Source organism: Oncorhynchus mykiss, chromosome 24 (assembly GCF_057628025.1).
Source record: "Oncorhynchus mykiss isolate SJ-2025 chromosome 24, ASM5762802v1, whole genome shotgun sequence".
Taxonomy (NCBI): domain Eukaryota; kingdom Metazoa; phylum Chordata; class Actinopteri; order Salmoniformes; family Salmonidae; genus Oncorhynchus; species Oncorhynchus mykiss.
Genome location: NC_143045.1, coordinates 45,287,501 through 45,309,193, shown reverse-complemented (window position 1 = coordinate 45,309,193; position 21,693 = coordinate 45,287,501). Strand labels below are relative to the sequence as shown.

General features: G+C 44.3%; 1 protein-coding gene across 3 annotated transcripts in view; it reads left to right on the top strand.

Annotated features, from left to right (window-relative positions):
• The window catches only part of LOC118943990 (nectin 1b), a 545,472-nt gene that overhangs the window by 433,200 nt on the left and 90,579 nt on the right, over positions 1-21,693 (top strand). Inside the window, exon 7 of one of the 3 annotated variants that reach the window (XM_090219182.1) lies at positions 3,575-3,697. The exons of the other annotated variants lie outside the window; for them this stretch is intronic. Coding sequence (XP_090075308.1) covers positions 3,575-3,697 — 123 coding nt within the window. The remainder of the gene's footprint in view (positions 1-3,574; positions 3,698-21,693) is intronic. 3 annotated transcript variants of the gene reach the window in all.

Here is a 21,693-nt window from a genome sequence, read left to right as displayed (position 1 = left end):
AGGTTCATCAGTAATCCTTCTCTTTCCAGAGGGGGACAGGCAACACAGTGAACACACATTCCTGCCTTCCTCGTTAATTTGGAACGTAGACAGACTTGATGACATCAATGCAGACTTCTTGCTCTTCGTATTAGAGGGTTACTTGATTGTGGTTCTTTCTTGATTTGACAATTTCCCTGCGTTGAAAATCAGGTGTTTCAATCACGCTCTGATTGCAAGGAATTCTACCTCATACTCCACCCTACACCACTGTGTTTAGGTAAGAAGTGGCAGCCTATCCCCTATTTAGTTCACTGCTCTTACAGGGCCCATGTCAAATATAGTGCACTAAATAGGGAATAGGGTGCAATTTCAGACGTAGACACTGTCTCAGTGTTACGGGGGATAAACAGAGATGAACAGTGGCTTGATGGGCTTTAGGTTTTAATAGATACGTTAACTGTATAATGTATTGTTAATTTCAATTTAAGAGTCAACTACTGTAGAGACTAATATTGAGATAAACTAAAGTGACAGAATGATAAATATGGCATGAACTTTAGTTTTCTTTCTCCAGAGGTGGAAAAGTAAAGATATCTTAATAGAAAATTATTCAGTCAGACACCTTGTAAAATTCCTCTGGAGTCAAAGTCGCAAAGTATCTGGTTTTAAATATACTTAAAGTATCAAAAGTAAATATCACTTCAAAATCCTTATATTAAGCAATCCAAAGGGCACCATTTAGATATTTTTTACATTTATTTACAGATATCCAGGGGAATTCCAATACTCAGACATCATTTACAAATTAAGCATTTGTGTTTAGTGAGTCCTCCAGATCAGAGATGGTAGAGATGACCTGGGATGTTCTCTGTTTAGTGAGTCCTCCAGATCAGAGATGGTAGAGATGACCAGGGATGTTCTCTGTTTAGTGAGTCCTCCAGATCAGAGATGGTAGAGATGACCTGGGATGTTCTCTGTTTAGTGAGTCCTCCAGATCAGAGATGGTAGAGATGACCAGGGATGTTCTCTGTTTAGTGAGTCCTCCAGATCAGAGATGGTAGAGATGACCTGAGATGTTATCTTGATAGAGTAAGTGTGTGATTTGGACCCTTTCCATGTCCTACTAAAGCATTCAAAATGTAATAAGTACTTTTGGGTGTCAGAGAATTAAGTAGTACTGTTGAGTGTCAGAGAATTAAGTAGTACTGTTGGGTGTCAGAGAATTAAGTAGTACTGTTGGGTGTCAGAGAATTAAGTAGTACTGTTGGGTGTCAGAGAATTAAGTAGTACTGTTGGGTGCCAGGGAATTAAGTAGTACTGTTGGGTGTCAGGGAATTAAGTAGTACTGTTGGGTGTCAGGGATTTAAGTAGTACTGTTGGGTGTCAGGGAATTAAGTAGTACTGTTGGGTGTCAGAGAATTAAGTAGTACTGTTGGGTGTCAGGGAATTAAGTAGTACTGTTGGGTGTCAGAGAATTAAGTAGTACTGTTGGGTGTCAGGGAATTAAGTAGTACTGTTGGGTGTCAGGGATTTAAGTAGTACTGTTGGGTGTCAGGGAATTAAGTAGTACTGTTGGGTGTCAGATAATTAAGTAGTACTGTTGGGTGTCAGAGAATTAAGTAGTACTGTTGGGTGTCAGGGAATTAAGTAGTACTGTTGGGTGTCAGAGAATTAAGTAGTACTGTTCGGTGTCAGAGAATTAAGTAGTACTGTTGGGTGTCAGAGAATTAAGTAGTACTGTTGGGTGTCAGGGATTTAAGTAGTACTTTACATCAGTTAGTATCTAATGAGCATCTCCCATCTTTATCCTCTATATATTATTAAATGATGTAATATTTATATTTAGGTGTCCTCCTCCTCTGATGGCAGTTAGCCCTGCGTGACTCTGTTCTGAGGGAGGCTGACAGCATTATTTATTATAATTAAGGACAGCAAAAAGCTATTAAAAGAGATATGGGATGGGAGCCCTTACTTAGCCCCTATTCTGTCTCGCCACAGTGACTCAGGTAATTTCCCTTTGCCTCAGAGAAGCGTCTCCGCCAGCTGCTACCCACACACAGGAAGAGAGGGGGAACATAACACAATAGAGGGAGAAAGAGAGGGAGAGTGAACAGAGAAGAAGACAGAGGGATCACGCAGCAATAGCAAGAATAACAAGAAACAATTCAAGTACAAGAACAGAGAGAAGATTACAGAGTAAAGTAGTACACACAGGTTAACTCACACCTGACACCTCCTACCTCACACCGCCTACCTCACACCTCACACCTAACACCTCACACCTCCTACCTCACACCTCATACCTCACACCACAAACCTAACACCTCACACCTAACACCTCCTACCTCACACCTCAAACCTCACACCTAACATCTCCTACCTCACACCTCCTACCTCACACCTAACACCTCACACCTCACACCACAAACCTCACATCTCACACCTCACAACTCACACCACAAACCTCACTCCACAAACCTCACACCTCACACCTAACAACTTACTCCTCACACCACAAGCCTCACACCACAAACCTCACACCTCACAATTCACCCCTCACTCCTCACACCTAATACTTCACACCTAATACCTCACAGCTCACACCTCACACCACAAAACTCACACCACAAACCTCACACCTCAGACCACAAACATCACACCTCACACCTTAGGTGTGGGACAGGAGTAGGAAACTAGGTCTGTGTCCCAAATGTCCCCCTATCCCCTATATAGTACACTACAGTTCATCAAGGCCCATAAGCTGACCATAGGGCTCTGGTCAAAGGAAGTCCACTATATAGTGAATAGGTTGGTATTTGAGACACAGGCCTAGGTGTTTGGTTGCCAGGCTAGGAGAGGGTTGTCATTATGCTATATTCCATTATCCATGTTTCCTTCAGAGGCTCATGGGAGGGTATGTATGTGGGACTTGCTGTTGCCTCTCATCCCTATCTGGGAATATCACCAAGACAACCAAGGCTCCGGAGCATAACATATGGGGTCTAGATGTACACAGAAGTCCTTAATCAAATCACATGACAAGATGAGGATGCTGATTTGATACTTCAGGGGTCCCACTTGCTCCGCAAATCATGTAATTGATTAGACATTCAATAGGTTTGAATATTACCATTACAGAAGGGGTTCCATTACAGATAGCTACCCTACGTTACATGTGCCAGAATTCCATATCATATGTGTTTGTCTTCTATGTTTGCTGCACTAAACCCACGTCCAATACTAGATACCACACTGAACCCACGTCCAATACTAGATACCACACTGAACCCAGGTCCAATACCAGATACCACACTGAACCCACGTCCAATACTAGATACCACACTGAACCCAGGTCCAATACCAGATACCTGGGAGTCCAAGAAAACCCACCCAGTCCGATGCCTCCAATACTTTTCAGGAATGCTTTCCAAGACAAATAAAGTCTACAATCACAAACCAGAAGCGCTCCTGTCTCCCATTGCTTTCTGTCCCTTTTTCTCTTTCTGCTAATCTGTATCTCTGTTTCTCTCTCACTCTGCTGCCAAAGTAACTGCTGTCTGTTTCTGTCCCCTTCCGCTCCTTGTCCTCCCAGCATCGCTGTGGCTGTGGTGGCTGGTACTGTTGTGACACAGCCTCCTCCTAGCGATTCAGTTGCACCTCCGCCAGAGCCCGATACTGTTGTGACACAGGCCACCGAGAAGCCTGAATCCCCCACAAGGAAAGTAATGGCACCCGTCCCCAGTCTACCCTCCACTGGCACCACCCCACCCCGCTCTCCCCCACTAGGCCCCTGTATCTTGTTGCCTGCATGCAATGGTGGCCTGAAATTAATATACTTGAGCACACGATTGTAAATATTGATAAGTATAATACAAAATGAATGCCATATCATCACCTTCAGGGCAAATGGAACCACACAGTGGAGACGTTATCACAAGAACACACTGTTAGAATTAACAGAACGTTTCTGATTGCGCTTTTATATCTGATACAAATAAAACCAATATATTTTTTTTTTACTCCTTCAAGCTGATGAAACACAATCAGATTAGATGTGCTGAACACCTTCATCTAAAACGATAAGACTAAAGCAGATAAAACACATTTAATTCAAATATCTTTAAGATAAGACTTTCTCAAGTTTATGGGTCGTAAATGTTCAGAACCAAACGTATTCTAGTCCTGATCATTTTCTTGGGGGAAAAAACTTGAAAATGTAATATATTAGAATATTAGAGAATAAAATCTATATTTTTTTTATAATTATGATACACGTCTTCGTGATACATGTGCCAAATGTTACTACTCTGTTAGAGTTGTCAGTCGTAATAAACTATTTTAACAGTGCTCTATCTGACTGGATATCCTTCTCTACCTCTGCATCTCTCTTTCCTCTCCTCATGTCTGGCTGTTTGCATGGATGTCTGTCTAATAACGTTCTCTACTGTTCTGTACAGTGTGCATGGCAACGTTCTGTCCTGTTGTCTTTGTCGTCATGGTGATAGGCATGCGATTCTAAATGGAATGATACTGTGTGTTATATATCTATTAATTTAGTTCTGTATTTCTTTCAAGTCTGTTGTCAAGCTTCTCATGAAAAATATCATTGTCTCACCACAAAGTAATTGGATAAATTATATTTTTAAATGTTGAACTGTGTAAATGCTGACGACAACTGATTTCTTTGCTGAAGTGAAAACAAGTGAATGCTTATGAGAGGAATGTGTAATATATGGAAAAGTGGAATCATCATGAAGAGATTCATAGTCATAAATAAATGACTGTGCTTATTAATGAATGTCAGAGACGGTTTAAATGGGTAGTACAGTATTTCGCTGGGTTTAAAGGTGGAGTCCAGTATTTAGATGGGTTTAACCCTTGTGTGGTGTTCGGGTCTGTTGGACCCAATTTCAATGTTTACTAAAAGACAAATGATACAATGAATTATTTTTTCAACCTGAGACTCATTGGCCTTGGCTCATTTTCTGTGAAGAACATGCAAAAGAACACATTTTCATTGCGTGCACTCTGTGCACCCCCTACACATTTATATCACATATGCGGTTTTCTGGTCCACTGGACCCGAAGGTAGTAGAACTGTGGAAACGTGTGTGCTGTTTCAACACAGCACCAAGAACCTGTCTGTCTCCCTGCTTGTCTGTCTCTCTCCCGCTTTTCTCACATTATTTACCCTTTGTAGTGTGTGAAACAACACAATGTCTTGCGGGAACCTGCACAATGTTATTACAATGCAATATTTTCAATACATTGTGGAAAAAAATCTGTATTTTTCCACACTCTACCCCAACCAGGTACACATTTGGGGAGGGACACAACAAATAAATAGCTTTGCATGTGTGGCTCCTTACCACAATTAATCAGTGTGGCAAAAACGACCTCTGCTCAGAGGGCCTTAGAAATCATTTTCGCTGAGAGAGAAGCTAGTGTGGAAGGAACTTCTTCCACTTTGGAAGATGGAGAATTTTCTGAATATGAGGATCATGTCTCTGTCAATTCGGAGTCTGACAGTGAGTTGGAAGAAGAGGATGAGATTGACCCTCAGCCAGCCCCAGGACACACCCATCAGCATCCAGGACCAGCCAATCAGCAGCCAGCTAATCAGCAGCCTGCAGGAGGAGAAATACGGATGGCAAAACATTGTGGAATTGAATGGCCTTCTTGCCAAAGGAATGAGCCACCCAACATGGCTGCCAATGTAATAAGGATGCAACCAGGGCCAACTAGGATGGTGGTTACTCATGAGCAGGACATGAAGTCTTTAGAACAGCTCATCCCAGACACCATCCAGAAAATCATTCTGGACTGCACTAATTTGGAGGCAAGGCGTGTTTTCCGAGAGAGTTGGAATTAGATGGACCAAACTCATTTACATGCGTTCCTATTCTTGCTGGTGTTTTCAGATCCAATGGGGAATCCACAGAATCCCTGTGGGATGCAGAAACTGGCAGAGAACATTTCTGTGCAACAATGTCTCTGGAAAACTTCCGTATTAGTTCCAGGATTATCCGCTTCGATAACCGAGACACCAGACCAGCTCAGTGCAGAGAGACAAGCTAGCTGCAATCAGATCAGTGCAGAGAGACAAGCCTAGCTGAAATCAGATCAGTGCAGAGATACGAGCCTAGCTGCAATCAGATCAGTGCAGAGAGAACAGCCTAGCTGCAATCAGATCAGTGCAGAAATACGAGCCTAGCTGCAATCAGATCAGTGCAGAGAGACAAGCTAGCTGCAATCAGATCAGTGCAGAAAGACGAGCCTAGCTGCAATCAGATCAGTGCAGAGAGATGAGCCTAGCTGCAATCAGATCAGTGCAGAGAGACAAGCTAGCTGCAATCAGATCAGTGCAGAGAGACAAGCTAGCTGCAATCAGATCAGTGCAGAAAGACGAGCCTAGCTGCAATCAGATCAGTGCAGAGAGATGAGCCTAGCTGCAATCAGATCAGTGCAGAGAGACAAGCTAGCTGCAATCAGATCAGTGCAGAGAGACAAGCTAGCTGCAATCAGATCAGTTCAGAGAGACAAGCTAGCTACAATCAGGTCAGTGCAGAGAGACCAAGCTAGCTGTAATCTGGTCAGTGCAGAGAGACAAGCTAGCTGCAATCAGGTCAGTGCAGAGAGACGAGCTAGCTGCAATCAGGTCAGTGCAGAGAGACAAGCTAGCTGTAATCAGGTCAGTGCAGAGAGACAAGCTAGCTGCTATCAGGTCAGTGCAGAGAGACAAGCTAGCTGCAATCAGATCAGTGCAGATAGACAAGCTAGCTGCAATCAGGTCAGTGTGGGACAAGTGGGTGGACCGCCTGCCCGTTTTACAACCCTGGACCCAACGTTACTGTTGATGAGCAGCTTATGCCATTTCGGGGCCGCTGCCCCTTCAGGCAGTACACACTGTCTAAACCTGCAAAATATGGAATCAAGATCTGGGCGGCCTGTGATGCTGCTTCACCATACGAAAAACAAGCCAGAGCTCACACCTCAGCTGTTGAATACATAGAACAGGCCTATCAATTCCTCTTTGTGGTCACGGCCGACACGTCCCTAGTGTCCTACGTGCCAAAGAAAGGCAACAATGTGGGACTCTTGAGTACACTGTATAGGGATGGGAGAATCTGTGGCCAGGAACATCACAAAACAGAAATCATAATGGATTACAATGCCACAATAGGAGGGGTGGACAATTTAGGCAAGCTGATGACTGACTACAGCTGCTAAATAAGAACCCTACCCTGGCATCTTGTGATATCCTTCAACATCTTGGACATCTCGGTGTACAACGCATTTGTCATCTGGACGGCGTTGAACCCAGATTGGAACAGAGGGAAGCTCCAGAGGAGTCGGCTCTTTCTTGAGGAGCTGGGCAGGGCATTGGTAAGACCTCAAATCCAGAGGAGGCAACATATCCCAAGGACACCAGCTTCTGCAACCGACGTGAGGAGGATTCGGGAGGAGGATGCTGGTGACCCATCTGCCCGATCCACAGAACCAACAACTCCAATATAGGAAGTAAGTCTGAGTGATGTTGTTGCGTGTGTGTGTTGACTCTCCTACCTTGGCCTGCTGTAACTATAAATTTGTATTTTATTTAATTTCACCTTCATTTAACCAGGTAGGCCAGTTGAGAACAAGTTCTCATTTACAACTGCGATCTGGCCAAGATAAAGCAAAGCAGTACGACAAAAACAACAACACAGAGTTACACATGGGATAAACAAACATACAGTCAATAACACAATAGAAAATATGAATACAGTGTGTGCAAATGGAGTAAGGAGGTAAGGCAATAAATAGGCCATAGTGGCAAAGTAATTACAAATGAGCAAATGAACACTGGAGTGAATAGATGTGCAGATGAGGAAGTAATATATGTGAGTGAGATGTTGCTAAATTCCTGAACTAAGTGTTTTCATCATTCTAGATCACAGCCGGGAGCAAGAAGAAGAACCGTTACGATGTGTGTGGACCCAAGAAGGACAGGAAGACACGATACACATTCATCAAGAGGAAGAAATACATTTGCAACACACACACAGTTAAACACTTTGTCCCTCATGTGGTGTGTAGACTGGCCTTAATTTGTGTTCATTGAGGCTCCTATATAATTTCCATAAAATACTGTATGTAAAATTTGTCCTTCCAATTTGTTCAGTTCAAAGCAATAAACATCAATAGAGATGAACACCTTGTTTCATTTATATTTGTTCAAGATAAACACAATTTGTTCCACCCTTGTCTTGATTATAATTGATTTTGGTTTACAAAAATCAAATTTTCTTAAAATAAAAAAGAATGGCGCTTTTATTGATAAATGTGATCTAGAAGGTATATGGCAAATATTAAGTATGCTGTCTAGTTTACTTGTATTAAATTTAAGTCAACATCTAGGTATTAAGTATTTTTTCGTAAATTGTTATGGCTGTATTGTTTTAAAAACCCAATAATGTTGTGAACATTGGGTGAATAATAAAAACATGAACACCACACAAGGGTTAAAGGGGTAGTCTGGTATTTAGCTTGGTTTAAAGGGGTTGTACAGTATTTAGCTTGGTTTAAAGGGGTTGTACAGTATTTAGCTTGGTTTAAAGGGGTTGTACAGTATTTAGCTTGGTTTAAAGGGTAGTCCGGTATTTAACTTGGATTAAAGGGGTAGTCCGATATTTAGCTTGGTTTAAAGGAGTAGTACAGTATTTAGCTTGGTTTAAAGGGGTTGTACAGTATTTAGCTTGGTTTAAAGGGGTTGTACAGTATTTAGCTTGGTTTAAAGGGGTAGTCCGGTATTTAGCTTGGATTAAAGGGGTAGTCCGATATTTAGCTTGGTTTAAAGTGGTTGTACAGTATTTAGCTTGGTTTAAAGGGGTAGTCCGGTATTTAGCTTGGTTTAAAGGGGTAGTCCAGTATTTAGCTTGGTTTAAAGGGGTTGTACAGTATTTAGCTTGGTTTAAAGGGGTTGTACAGTATTTAGCTTGGATTAAAGGGGTAGTCCAGTATTTAGCGTGGTTTAAAGGGGTAGTCCGGTATTTAGCTTGGTTTAAAGGGGTAGTCCGGTATTTAGTTTGGTTTAAAGGGGTAGTCCGGTATTTAGCTTGGATTAAAGGGGTAGTCTGGTATTTAGCTTGGTTTAAAGGGGTAGTCCTGTACTTAGCTTGGTTTAAAGGGGTAGTCCGGTATTTAGCTTGATTTAAAGGGGTAGTCTGGTATTTAGCTTGATTTAAAGGGGTAGTCTGGTATTTAGCTTGGTTTAAAGGGGTAGTCCGGTACTTAGCTTGGTTTAAAGGGATAGTCCGGTATTTAGCTTGCTTTAAAGGGGTAGTCCGGTATTTAGCTTGATTTAAAGGGGTAGTCCGGTATTTAGCTTGGTTTAAAGGGGTGGTCCGGTATTTAGCTTGGTTTAAAGGGGTAGTCCGGTATTTAGCTTGGTTTAAAGGGGTTAGTCCAGTTAAAGGGGTAGTACCATTTTTGGCCGAGTTTAGAGGGGTAGTACAGTATTTGGCTGAGTTTAAAGGGGTAGTCCGGTATATAGCTGAGTTTAAAGGGGGAGTACAGTATTTAGCCTAATTGTTCCAATCTTATTGTTGCTAACCATGCTAATGAGAACTGAGCGCTGGATAACATGTACAGTATGTGTTTTCCCTTTACATTACTATATACAGGGAGTAGCAACATTTAGTTTAAAAAAAAAATCAATGCAAGTTGTCTAGTTATCCATTTGAACAGTTATTTAGCATTCTTGTTTAGCGGTCTTATGGATAAATGGGGGAGGAAGCTGTTCAGAGTCTTATTGATTTCAGACTTCGTAGAGTAGCAGAGAGAACAGTCAATGGCCTGGATGTCTTTGAACATTTTTTTGAGCCTTCTGGTATAGATGTCCTGGATGCCAGGGAGCTCTGCCCCAATACTGTACTCACCACCCTCTGAAGAGGCAGCTCTAGCCTTTAGCTCAGTGTGGATGCTGCCTCTAATCCATGGCTTCTGGTTGGGGTATGTATTTACGTACACTGTAGGGACGACTCCTCAATGTTATCGGATGAATCACGGAACATATTCCAGTCTATGATAGCGAAACAGTCCGGTAGCTTAGTATCTGCTTCATCAGACCACTTCTGTATTGAGCACATCACTGGAACTTCCTGTTTGAATTGTTGCTTGTAAGCAGGAGGATAGAGTTATGGTCTGATTTGCCAAAGGGAGGGCGAGGGAGGGCCTTGTATGCATTTCTGCATGTTTAGTAAAGGTGATCTAGAGTTTTGTCGCATCTAGTTGCACAGGTGACATGCCGGATTTCAGTTTCCCTGCATTAAATCAATGGCCTCTGGGAGAGCATTTCTTGTTTGCTTATGGCCCTATACAGCTTGTTGAGTGTGGTCTTAGTGCCAGCATCAGTAGATGGTACTAAATAGACAGCTAAGAATAATATAGATTAAATAGTTTGGTGTAATACAGCCGTCGATGAGAATGTGGGCGTGGCCCTCCTAATACAGCCGTCGATGAGAATGTGGGCGTGGTCCTCCTAATACAGCCGTCGATGAGAATGTGGGCGTGGTCCTCCTAATACAGCCGTCGATGAGAATGTGGGCGTGGTCCTCCTAATACAGCCGTCGATGAGAATGTGGGCGTGGTCCTCCTAATACAGCCGTCGATGAGAATGTGGGCGTGGTCCTCCTAATACAGCCGTCGATGAGAATGTGGGCGTGGTCCTCCTAATACAGCCGTCGATGAGAATGTGGGCGTGGTCCTCCTAATACAGCCGTCGATGAGAATGTGGGCGTGCTCCTCCTAATACAGCCGTCGATGAGAATGTGGGCGTGGTCCTCCTAATACAGCCGTCGATGAGAATGTGGGCGTGGTCCTCCTAATACAGCCGTCGATGAGAATGTGGGCGTGCTCCTCCTAATACAGCCGTCGATGAGAATGTGGGCGTGGTCCTCCTAATACAGCCGTCGATGAGAATGTGGGCGTGGTCCTCCTAATACAGCCGTCGATGAGAATGTGGGCGTGGTCCTCCTAATACAGCCGTCGATGAGAATGTGGGCGTGGTCCTCCTAATACAGCCGTTGATGAGAATGTGGGCGTGGTCCTCCTAATACAGCCGTCAATGAGAATGTGGGCGTGGTCCTCCTAATACAGCCGTCGATGAGAATGTGGGCGTGGTCCTCCTAATATACAGCAGTCGATGAGAATGTGGGCGTGGTCCTCCTAATACAGCCGTCGATGAGAATGTGGGCGTGGTCCTCCTAATACAGCCATCGATGAGAATGTGGGCGTGGTCCTCCTAATACAGCCGTCGATGAGAATGTGGGCGTGGTCCTCCTAATACAGCCATCGATGAGAATGTGGGCGTGGTCCTCCTAATACAGCCGTCGATGAGAATGTATGCGTGCTCGGACCTCCTTATACAGCTTATCATGAGGTATTCTAACTCAGACAAGCAAAAACTCGAGACTTCCTTAATGTTAGAGTTTGTGCACCAGCTGTTAACACTCTTATCCAAGTTTGCCGTTCGGTCTTGGTGTTGCACAGAAGAAAGAGCCAGATTTATATTATCCTTGTCCCCTTTCAATCACAAATCTGAGAAACATAGGATTTTACAGTTTTTCAGGTCCTGTTGATAGGATTGTCTCGAACTGAGCTCATCCAGTTTGTTCTCCAGTGATTGCTTGTTTACCAATAGAACAGAGGGTTAATGGCGACTTAGTCTCATCTGAATACCGGCTCACCTGCCTCTCTTTCGCCAATGTTTCGTCTTTCGAGTCCCGGGGATTTGGGCCTGGTCCTGAGTTAGTAGAAAATCCAGAGCTGCTGACTCTTTGAAGTAGAAATCTTAGGGATCACTGTTCTGATGTCCAGAAGCTGTTTTCGGTAAATGATGGCGGAGACACAGGCCACATTTACACACCAATATCCGATTATTATTCAGGATACTCAACTACTCGTTTTTTGAGTGGACGCATATAAATATCATATCCTGTTTACAATAACCCGAAAAAAGGGTTGTTTCCCGTTGATGAGAAACCCGGATAAGATACCTGGGAAAGGCTGATCTTAGATGGTGTACTGTGGAATGTAAACATCTTATCCTGTTTACTGTTGTTTCTCACGGTATGCTACCTGAGCAGTTCAATCCACCACAATAATTCCATATTCATTTGTTTTGCTGATACTCTGTACCTGACTGTATAACCCACTGGCGTAGGCTCCTTTCACCCCTAATTTAGTTACATTTCTGCTCATAATTTTAAACAACATACTGGTACTTCCAAGATGGCGAAGCAGTGCGGACGCGTTTGTTGTTGTCCTGTGTAAATGTTATGTTTTTTTTCCCGTATTTGTTTTATATATTGCAATTTATTTAAATCTCTTTTTCCATTAATAAATTAAATAGACCTTCCGGCAACTCCCCTCACCCAATATGATACGGATCTGCTAAGTTTAGACCTTTTAGCCAGAACATCCAGCTAGCCATCAGAACCTCCATCAGAAGCTAGCCATCAGAACCTCCATCAGCAGCTAGCCATCAGAACCTCTATCAGAAGCTATCCATCAGAACCTCTATCAGCAGCTAGCCATCATAACCTCCATCAGCAGCTAGCCATCAGAACCTCTATCAGAAGCTACTCATCAGAACCTCCATCAGCAGCTAGCCATCAGAACCTCCATCAGCAGCTAGCCATCAGAACCTCTATCAGAAGCTAGCCATCAGAACCTCCATCAGCAGCTAGCCATCAGAACCTCCATCAGAAGCTACCCATCAGAACCTCTATCAGAAGCTCCATCAGCAGCTAGCCATCAGAACCTCCATCAGCAGCTAGCCATCAGAACCTCTATCAGAAGCTACCCATCAGAACCTCCATCAGAAGCTAGCCATCAGAACCTCCATCAGCAGCTAGTCATCAGAACCTCTATCAGAAGCTACCCATCAGAACCTCTATCAGAAGCTACTCATCAGAACCTCCATCAGCAGCTAGCCATCAGAACCTCTATCATAACCTCCATCAGCAGCTAGCCATCAGAACCTCTATCAGAACCTCCATCAGCAGCTAGCCATCAGAACCTCCATCAGCAGCTAGCCATCAGAACCTCCATCAGAAGCTACCCATCAGAACCTCTATCAGAAGCTCCATCAGCAGCTAGCCATCAGAACCTCCATCAGCAGCTAGCCATCAGAACCTCTATCAGAAGCTAGCCATCAGAACCTCTATCAGAAGCTACCCATCAGAACCTCCATCAGAAGCTAGCCATCAGAACCTCCATCAGCAGCTAGTCATCAGAACCTCTATCAGAAGCTACCCATCAGAACCTCTATCAGAAGCTACTCATCAGAATCTCCATCAGCAGCTAGCCATCAGCACCTCTATCATAACCTCCATCAGCAGCTAGCCATCAGAACCTCTATCAGAACCTCCATCAGCAGCTAGCCATCAGAACCTCCATCAGCAGCTAGCCATCAGAACATCCATTAGCAGCTTGCCATCAGAACCTCTATCAGAAGCTAGCCATCAGAACCTCTATCAGAACCTCCGTCAGCAGCTAGCCATCAGAACCTCTAGCAGAACCTCCATCAGCAGCTAGCCATCAGAACCTCTACCAGTACCTCCATCAGCAGCTAGCCATCAGAACCTTCATCAGCAGCTTGCCATCAGAACCTCCATTAGCAGCTAGCCATCAGAACCTCTATCAGAACCTCCATCAGCAGCTAGCCATCAGGACCTCCATCAGCAGCTAGCCATCAGAACTTCTATCAGAACCTCCATCAGCAGCTAGCCATCAGAACCTCTATCAGAACCTCCATCAGCAGCTAGCCATCAGAACCTCCATCAGCAGCTAGCCATCAGAACCTCTATCAGAAGCTAGCCATCAGAACCTCTATCAGAAGCTAGCCATCAGAACCTCCATCAGCAGCTAGCCATCAGAACCTCTATCAGAAGCTAGCCATCAGAACCGCCATAAGCAGCTAGCCATCAGAACCTCTATCAGAAGCTAGCCATCAGAACCTCCATCAGCAGCTAGCCATCAGAACCTCCATCAGCAGCTAGCCATCAGAACCTCTATCAGAACCTCCATCAGAAACTCTATCAGAAGCTAGCCATCAGAACCTCTATCAGAAGCTAGCCATCAGAAACTAACCAACTAATTCGCTACTAGTTAGCTTCTAGCTATTTAGTCTTTGTTAGCCACTGCTAGCGACCTTTACCTTTAGATCAGACACCAGACGATTTTAGCCTGGATAATACCTGCCAGTCTGTACTGATATCAACCCTGAACATATCGGACTGCTTTTCTCCACTACATCACCAAATTCCTGCCGTAAGCTCTGGATCATCACAGCTAGCTAGCTGCAACCGAGTGGCCCGAAGCTAGCCTTGAGCCAGGCCCATCTCGCCGCCTGCTCAGTGGACCCTATGATCACTCGGCTACACAGCTGATGCCTCCTGGACTCTTCACTAACACGACTAGAAGCCACTACATCACCCGATTCCTGCCGTGAGCTCAGGACCTTGGCACCGGATCTAGTGGCTAGTGACTATAGTGGCTAATGCCCTTGTCCCAAAGCTAGCACCAGTTAGCCTCGAGCCAGTTGCATCTCCTGGCTAGCGAACAAAATGATTCCAGCCACAATACCTCTTTTGCCAATTGGCCTAGACCCTTTGTCGACATGGAACCCCGCCGATCCATCACGACTGGTCTGTCGACATAATTCCGTCCGATGTGCCCTCAACCAGCCTTTGCCGGACGTCGGTGAAGACGCTTCTACCAGCCTCGGCGCCTGCTAACTTTATGAACGCCGTGTCTCCCACTTGCCTAGCGTAGTAACAACTACCCAGCGGCTTCCCTGTTCCATCTATTGCTGTTCACTGGACCCTATGATCGCTTGGCTACATAGCTGATGCCTGCTGGACTGTTCATTAATCACGGTACTCCATTTAGCTTATTTTGCTTATCTGTCCACCCCAGCCTCGAACTCAGGCCCTGTGTGTAGTTAACTAACCCTCTCTACCCATTCATTGCCATTTTACCTGTTGTTATTGTCTTAGCTGATTAGCTGTTGTTGTCTAACCCGTAACCTGTCTTAGCTAGCTATCCCAATCAACACCTGTGATTGCTATATGCTTCACTTTATTTCTCTCTCTAATGACAATATGCCTTGTATACTGCTGTTTAGGTTCGTTATCATTGTTTTATGTTACTGCGGAGCCCCTAGTCGCACCATAACTACTGCCTCCAGATATGCAATCTCTCTTATCGTCACTCAATGCCTAGGTTTACCTCCACTGTACCTGCACTCTACCATACCCCTGTCTGTACATTATTCCCTGAATCTATCCTACAACGCCCAGAAATCTGCTCCTTTTATTCTCTGTCCCCAATCAACTAGACGACCAGATGACCAGTTCTGATAGCCTTTAGCCATACCCTCATCCTACTCTTCCTCTGTTCCTCAGGGGATGTGGAGGTTATCCCAGGCCCTGTGTGTCCCCAGGCGCTCTCATTTTTTAAAACTTCTGTAACCGTAAAAGCCTTGGTTTCATGCATGTTAACATTAGAAGCCTCCTCCCTACGTTTGTTTTACTCACTGCTTCAGCACAAACCACCAACCCTGATGGCGTTGCCGTGTCTGAATCCTGGCTCAGGAAGGCCACCAAAAATGTTGAGATTTCCATCCCCAACTACAACATGTTCGGGCAAGATTGAACTGCCAAAGGGGGAGGAGTTGAAATCTACTGCAGAGATAGCCTGCAAAGTTCTGTCATACTTTCCAGATCTATTCCCAAACAATTTGAGCTTGTAATTTAAAAAATGAATCTCTCCAGAAAAAAGTATCTCACTGTTGTCGCCTGTTATAGACCCCCTCAGCTTCCAGCTGTGCCCTGGACACCATATGTGAATTGATTTCCCCCCATCTATCTTCAGAGTTCGTTCTGTTAGATGACCTAAACTGGGATATGCTTAACACCCCAACCGTCCTACAATCTAAGTTAGATGCCCTCAATATCAAGGAACCCACCAGGTACAACCCTAAATCCCTAAACATGTAACACCCTCATAGAGATTTTCCTGACCAACTTGCCCTCAAAATACACCTCTGCTGTTTTCAATCAAGATCTCAGCGATCACTGCCTCATTGCCTGCATCCGCTATGGGTCCGCGGTCAAAAGACCACCACAAATCACTGCCAAACGAATCCCACCGTACCTTCTCCGCTGTGCAATCCAGTTTCCGAGCTGCTCACGGGTGCACCTCAGCCACGCTCAAGGTACTAAACGTTATCATAACCGCCATTGATAAAAGACAGTACCCTGCAGCCGTCTTCATCGACCTGACCAAGGCATTCGACTCTGTCAATCACCGTATTCTTATCGGCCGACTCAACAGCCTTGGTTTCTCAAATGACTGCCTCGTCTTGTTCATCAACTACTTCTCAGATAGAGTTCAGTGTGTCAAATCGGGGGGGCTGGTCTCCAGACCTCTGGAGGTCTCTATTGGGGTACCACAGGGTTTATTTCTCTGGCCGACTCTTTTCTCTGTATATATCAACAATGTCGCTCTTGCTGCGGGTGATTCCTTGATCCACCTCTACGCAGACAACTCCATTCTGTATACATCTGGCACTTCTTTGGACACTGTGTTAACAAACCTCCAAACGAGCTTCAATGCCATACAACACTCCTTCCGTGGCATCCAACTGCTCATAAATGCTAGTAACCTAAATGCATGCTCTTCAACCGATCGCTGCCTGCACCCGTCCGTCCGACTAGCTTCACTATTCTGGAAGGTTCTGCCCTAGAATATGTGGACAACTACAAATACCTAAGTGTCTGGCTAGACTGTAAACTCTCCTTCCAGACTCATTTTAAGCATCTCCAATCCAAAATTAAATCTAGAATCGGCTTCCTATTTCGCAACAAAGCCTCCTTCACTCACGCTGCCAAACATATCCTCGTAAAACTGACTATCCTACCGATCCTCGACTTCAGCGATGTCATTTACAAAATAGCCTCCAACACTCTACAAAGCAAACTGGATGCAGTCTATCAGTGCCATCCGTTTTGTCACCAAAGCCCCATATACCATCCACCACTGTGACCTGTACGCTCTCATCGACTGGCCCTTGCTACATATTCGTTGCCAAACCCGCTCCAGGTCATCTACAAGTCTTTGCTGGGTAAACCTCCGCATTATCTCAGCTCACTGGTCACCTAGCAACACCCACCTGTTGCACGCGCTCCGGCAGGTATATCTCACTGGTCAGCCCCAAAGCCAACACCTCTTTGGCCGCCTTTCCTACCAGTTCTCAGCAGCCAATGAATAGAACGAATTGCAAAAATTGCTGAAATTGTAGACTTATATCTCCCTCACTAACTTTAAGCAGCAGCTATCTGAGCAGCTTACTGATCGCTGCAGCTGTTCATAGCCCATCTGTAAATCGCCCATCCTACTACCTACCTCATCCCCACATTGTTTTTATTTACTTTGTTTTTCTCTTTTGCACACCAGAATTTGTACTTGCACATCATCATCTGCACACCTATTAACTCCAGTTTAAATTGTAACTTCGCTACTAGGGCCTATTTATTGCCTCCTTACTTCCATTTACATACGCTGTATATAGATTTTTCTATTGTGTTATTGACTACATTTATTTATCCCATGTGTATCTCTGTGTTGTTGTTTTTTATCGCACTGCTTTGCTTTATCTTGGCCAGGTCGCAGTTGTAAATGACAACTTGTTCTCAACTGGCCAACCTGGTTAAATAAAGGTAAAATAAATAAAAAATCTGATGAAATATAGGTCAAAGAAAAAATAAAGAAAAAAAACATTTGGCCATATTACATTTCTGACATGTGGAAGGCCATTTTTTTTTTTTGTCTATAGTTTCAGCTTCTATTCTGTCATAACTTGATGCCCTAGAAGACTAAATATAGTCTCACCAGAATCTAGTTATGTCTAGTTAGGGACCGGAGGAGAGAATGCAACAATTTCAAAACAGTGGAAAAGTTTGTTCCCGTGCAAAATATCCAAATGTCATTAGTTTGACCGGTTTTAAGTAAATGAAAAGCTGAGAAAATCAATGAAAGACGTTCCTAATTAGACTTCACCTCAGCATATTTTATGTTGTTGAAATACTGTCTGCTTCCATAACAGTTCCAAAGATAACATCTTCACACATACATTCACATTTCTCATGGTAAAATGAATAATTCTTCTCCTGTTCCCGTGACAAAATTAACATTTGTTGTATAATTTTACTGCAAGACATGCATAATTCTGTACAAGTTAATAATATATTACTCTACATGTGAGAGGTTATAGACCTACAGATTTCAGTTACTGTTCCATTTAACCCATATGAACTTAAATTAGAATGTTCTGTTTATTCTTGGTCAAGGGATTCTAGGGATATCAACAGCTTATCCGGAATAAGACCTTATGAAGTGGGATTTGAGCTACTCTCTGGAATAATGTGTGCATGTAAACATGGTTTTTATGTACAAAGAAATGTAAGATACCCTGATGCTATCCCCTTGAGCAACATCTGAAGGAAGGTAGTAGTAGTAGTAGTAGTAGTAGTAGTAGTAGTAGTAGCAGTAGTAGTAGTAGTAGCAGTAGTAGTAGTAGTAGCAGCAGGTGTAGTAATAGTAGTAGTAGTAGTAGTAGTAGTAGTAGTAGTAGCAACAGTAGTAGTAGTAGTAGCAGTAGTAGTAGCAGTAGTAGTAGCAGCAGTAGTAGTAGTAGTAGCAGTAGTAGTAGTAGTAGCAGCAGGTGTAGTAATAGTAGTAGTAGTAGTAGTAGTAGTAGTAGCAGTAGTAGTAGTAGCAGTAGTAGTAGTAGTAGCAGTAGTAGTAGTAGTAGCAGCATTAGTAGTAGTAGTAGCAGTAGTAGTAGCAGTAGTAGTAGCAGCAGTAGTAGTAGTAGTAGCAGTAGTAGTAGTAGTAGCAGCAGGTGTAGTAATAGTAGTAGTAGTAGTAGTAGTAGTAGAAGCAGCAGCAGTTCGAGCAGTATTAGTAGTAGTAGCAGTAGTAGTAGTAGTAGCAGTAGTAGTAGTAGTAGCAGCAGCAGGTGTAGTAATAGCAGTAGGAGTAGTAGTAGCAGTAGCAGGTGTAGTAATAGCAGTAGGAGTAGTAGTAGCAGTAGCAGCAGTAGTAGTAGTAGCAGTAGTAGCAGTAGTAGCAGTAGTAGTAGTAGTAGCAGCAGCAGGTGTAGTAATTGTAGTAGTAGTAGTAGTAATTGTAGTAGTAGTAGTAGTAGTAGTAGAAGCAGCAGCGGAAGGAGCAGTAATAGTAGCAGTAGTAGCAGTAGTAGTAGTAGTAGCAGTAGTAGTAGTAGTAGCAGCAGCAGGTGTAGTAACAGCAGTAGTAGCAGTAGGAGTAGTAGTAGCAGTAGGAGTAGTAGTAGCAGTAGCAGCAGTAGTAGTAGTAGTAGTAATAGCAGTAGCAGCAGAATTAGTAGCAGTAGCAGCAGTAGTAGTAGTAGTAGTAATAGCAGTAGCAGCAGTAGTAGTAGTAGTAGTAGCAGTAGTAGTAGTAGTAGTAGTAGCAGCAGCAGGTGTAGTAATAGCAATAGTAGTAGTAGTAGTAGAAGTAGTTGCAGCAGTAGTATTAACAGTAGCAGTAGCAGCAGTAGCAGTAGTAACAATAGTAGCACTGTAGTAGTAGCAGCAGTAGCAGTTGCTGCAGTAGTAGTAGTAGTAGCCAGTCACTGGCTTTATCAATAAGTGCATCGAGGACGTCATCCCCACAGTGACTGTATGTACATACCCCAACCAGAAGCCATGGATTACAGGCTAAATTCGCAGTGAGCTAAAGGGTAGAGCTGCCGCTTTCAAGGTGCGGGACTTTAACCCGGAAGCTTACAAGAAATCCTGCTATGCCCTGCTACGAACCATCAAACAGGAAAAGCGTCAATACAGGGCTAAGATTGAATCATACGACACCTGCTTCGACGCTCATCTTATGTGGCAGGGCTTGCGAACTATTACAGACTACAAAGGGAAGCACAGCCGCGAGCTGCCCAGTGTCACAAGCCTTCCAGACCAGCAAAATCACTTCTATGCTCGCTTCGAGGCAAGCAACACTGAGGCATGCATGAGAGCATCACCTGTTCCGGACGACTGTGTAAGCACGCTCTCCATAGCCGATGTGAGAAAGACCTTTAAACAGGTCAACAAACACAAGGCTGCTGGGCCAGATGGATTAGCAGGACGTGTGCTCCGGGCGTGTGCTGACCAACTGGCAGGTGTCTTCACTGACATTTTCAATCTCTCCCTGGCAGAGTCCGTAATACCAACATGTTTTAAGCAGACCACCATAGTCCCTGTGCCCAAGAACACAAAGGCAACCTGCCTAAAGGACTACAGACCCGTGGCACTCACGTCCGTGGCCATGAAGTGCTTTGAAAGGCTGGTAATGGCTCACATCAACACCATTATCCCAGAAATCCTAGACCCACTCCAGTTAACATTCCGCCCAAACAGATCCACAGATGATGCAATCTCTATTGCACTCCACACTGCCCTTTCCCACCTGGACAAAAGGAACACTTATGTGAGAATGCTATTCATTGACTACAGCTCAGCATTCAACACCATAGTATACTCAAAGCTCATCACTAAGCTAAAGATCCTGGGACTAAACACCTCCCTATTGCAACTGGATCATATACTTCCTGATGGGCCACCCCCAGGTGGTGAGGGTAGGTAGAAACACATCTGCCATGCTGATCCTCAACACTGGAGGCGTTGCTCAGTTCCCTCCTGTACTCCCTGTTCACCCACGACTGCGTGGCCAAGGACAACTCCAACACCATCATTAAGTTTGCAGAAGACACACTGATCACCGACAACGACTAGACAGCCTATAGGGAGGAAGTCAGAGACCTGGCCGGTGGTGCCAGAATAACAACCTATACCTCAACTTGACCAAGACTAAGGAGATGATCGTGGACTACAGGAAAAGGAGGACTGAGCCCGCCCCCATTCTTATCGACAGACAGAGCTGTAGTGGAGAGCTTGAAGTTCCTTGGTAACAACAACAAACTAGAATGGTCCAAGAACACCAAGACAGTCATGAAGAGGGTACGTCAAAGCCTATTCCCCCTCAGGAAGCTAAAAAGATTTGGCATGGGTCCTGAGATCCTCAAAAGGTTCTACAGCTGCAACATCGAGAGCATCCTGACTGGTTACATCACTGCCTGGTGAGACAATTGCTCGGCCTCTGATCGCAAGGCACTACAGAGGGTGGTGTGTGCGGCCCAGTATATCACTGGGGCTAAGCTGCCTGCCATCCAGGACCTCTACACCAGGCGGTATCAGAGGAAGGCCCTAAAAATGTTATAAAGACCCCAGCCACCCCAGTCAGAGACTGTTCTCTCTACTACCGCATGGCAAGCGGTACCGGAGTGCCAAGTCTAGGACAAAAAGGCAGTTTTTACCCCCCAAGCCATAAGACTCCTCAAATAATCAAATTATTATCCAGACTATTTGCATTGTGTACCTCCCCCCAACCCCTTTTACACTTTTGCTGCTCTCTGGTTATCATACATGCAAAGTCACTTTAACTATACATTAATGTACATACTACCTCAGTTGGGACGACCACCCAGTGCTCCCGCACATTGGCTAACCGGGCCATCTGCATTTTGTACCGCCACCCCCCACCCCCCACCCGCCAAACCCTCTTTTACGCTACTGTTACTCTCTGTTC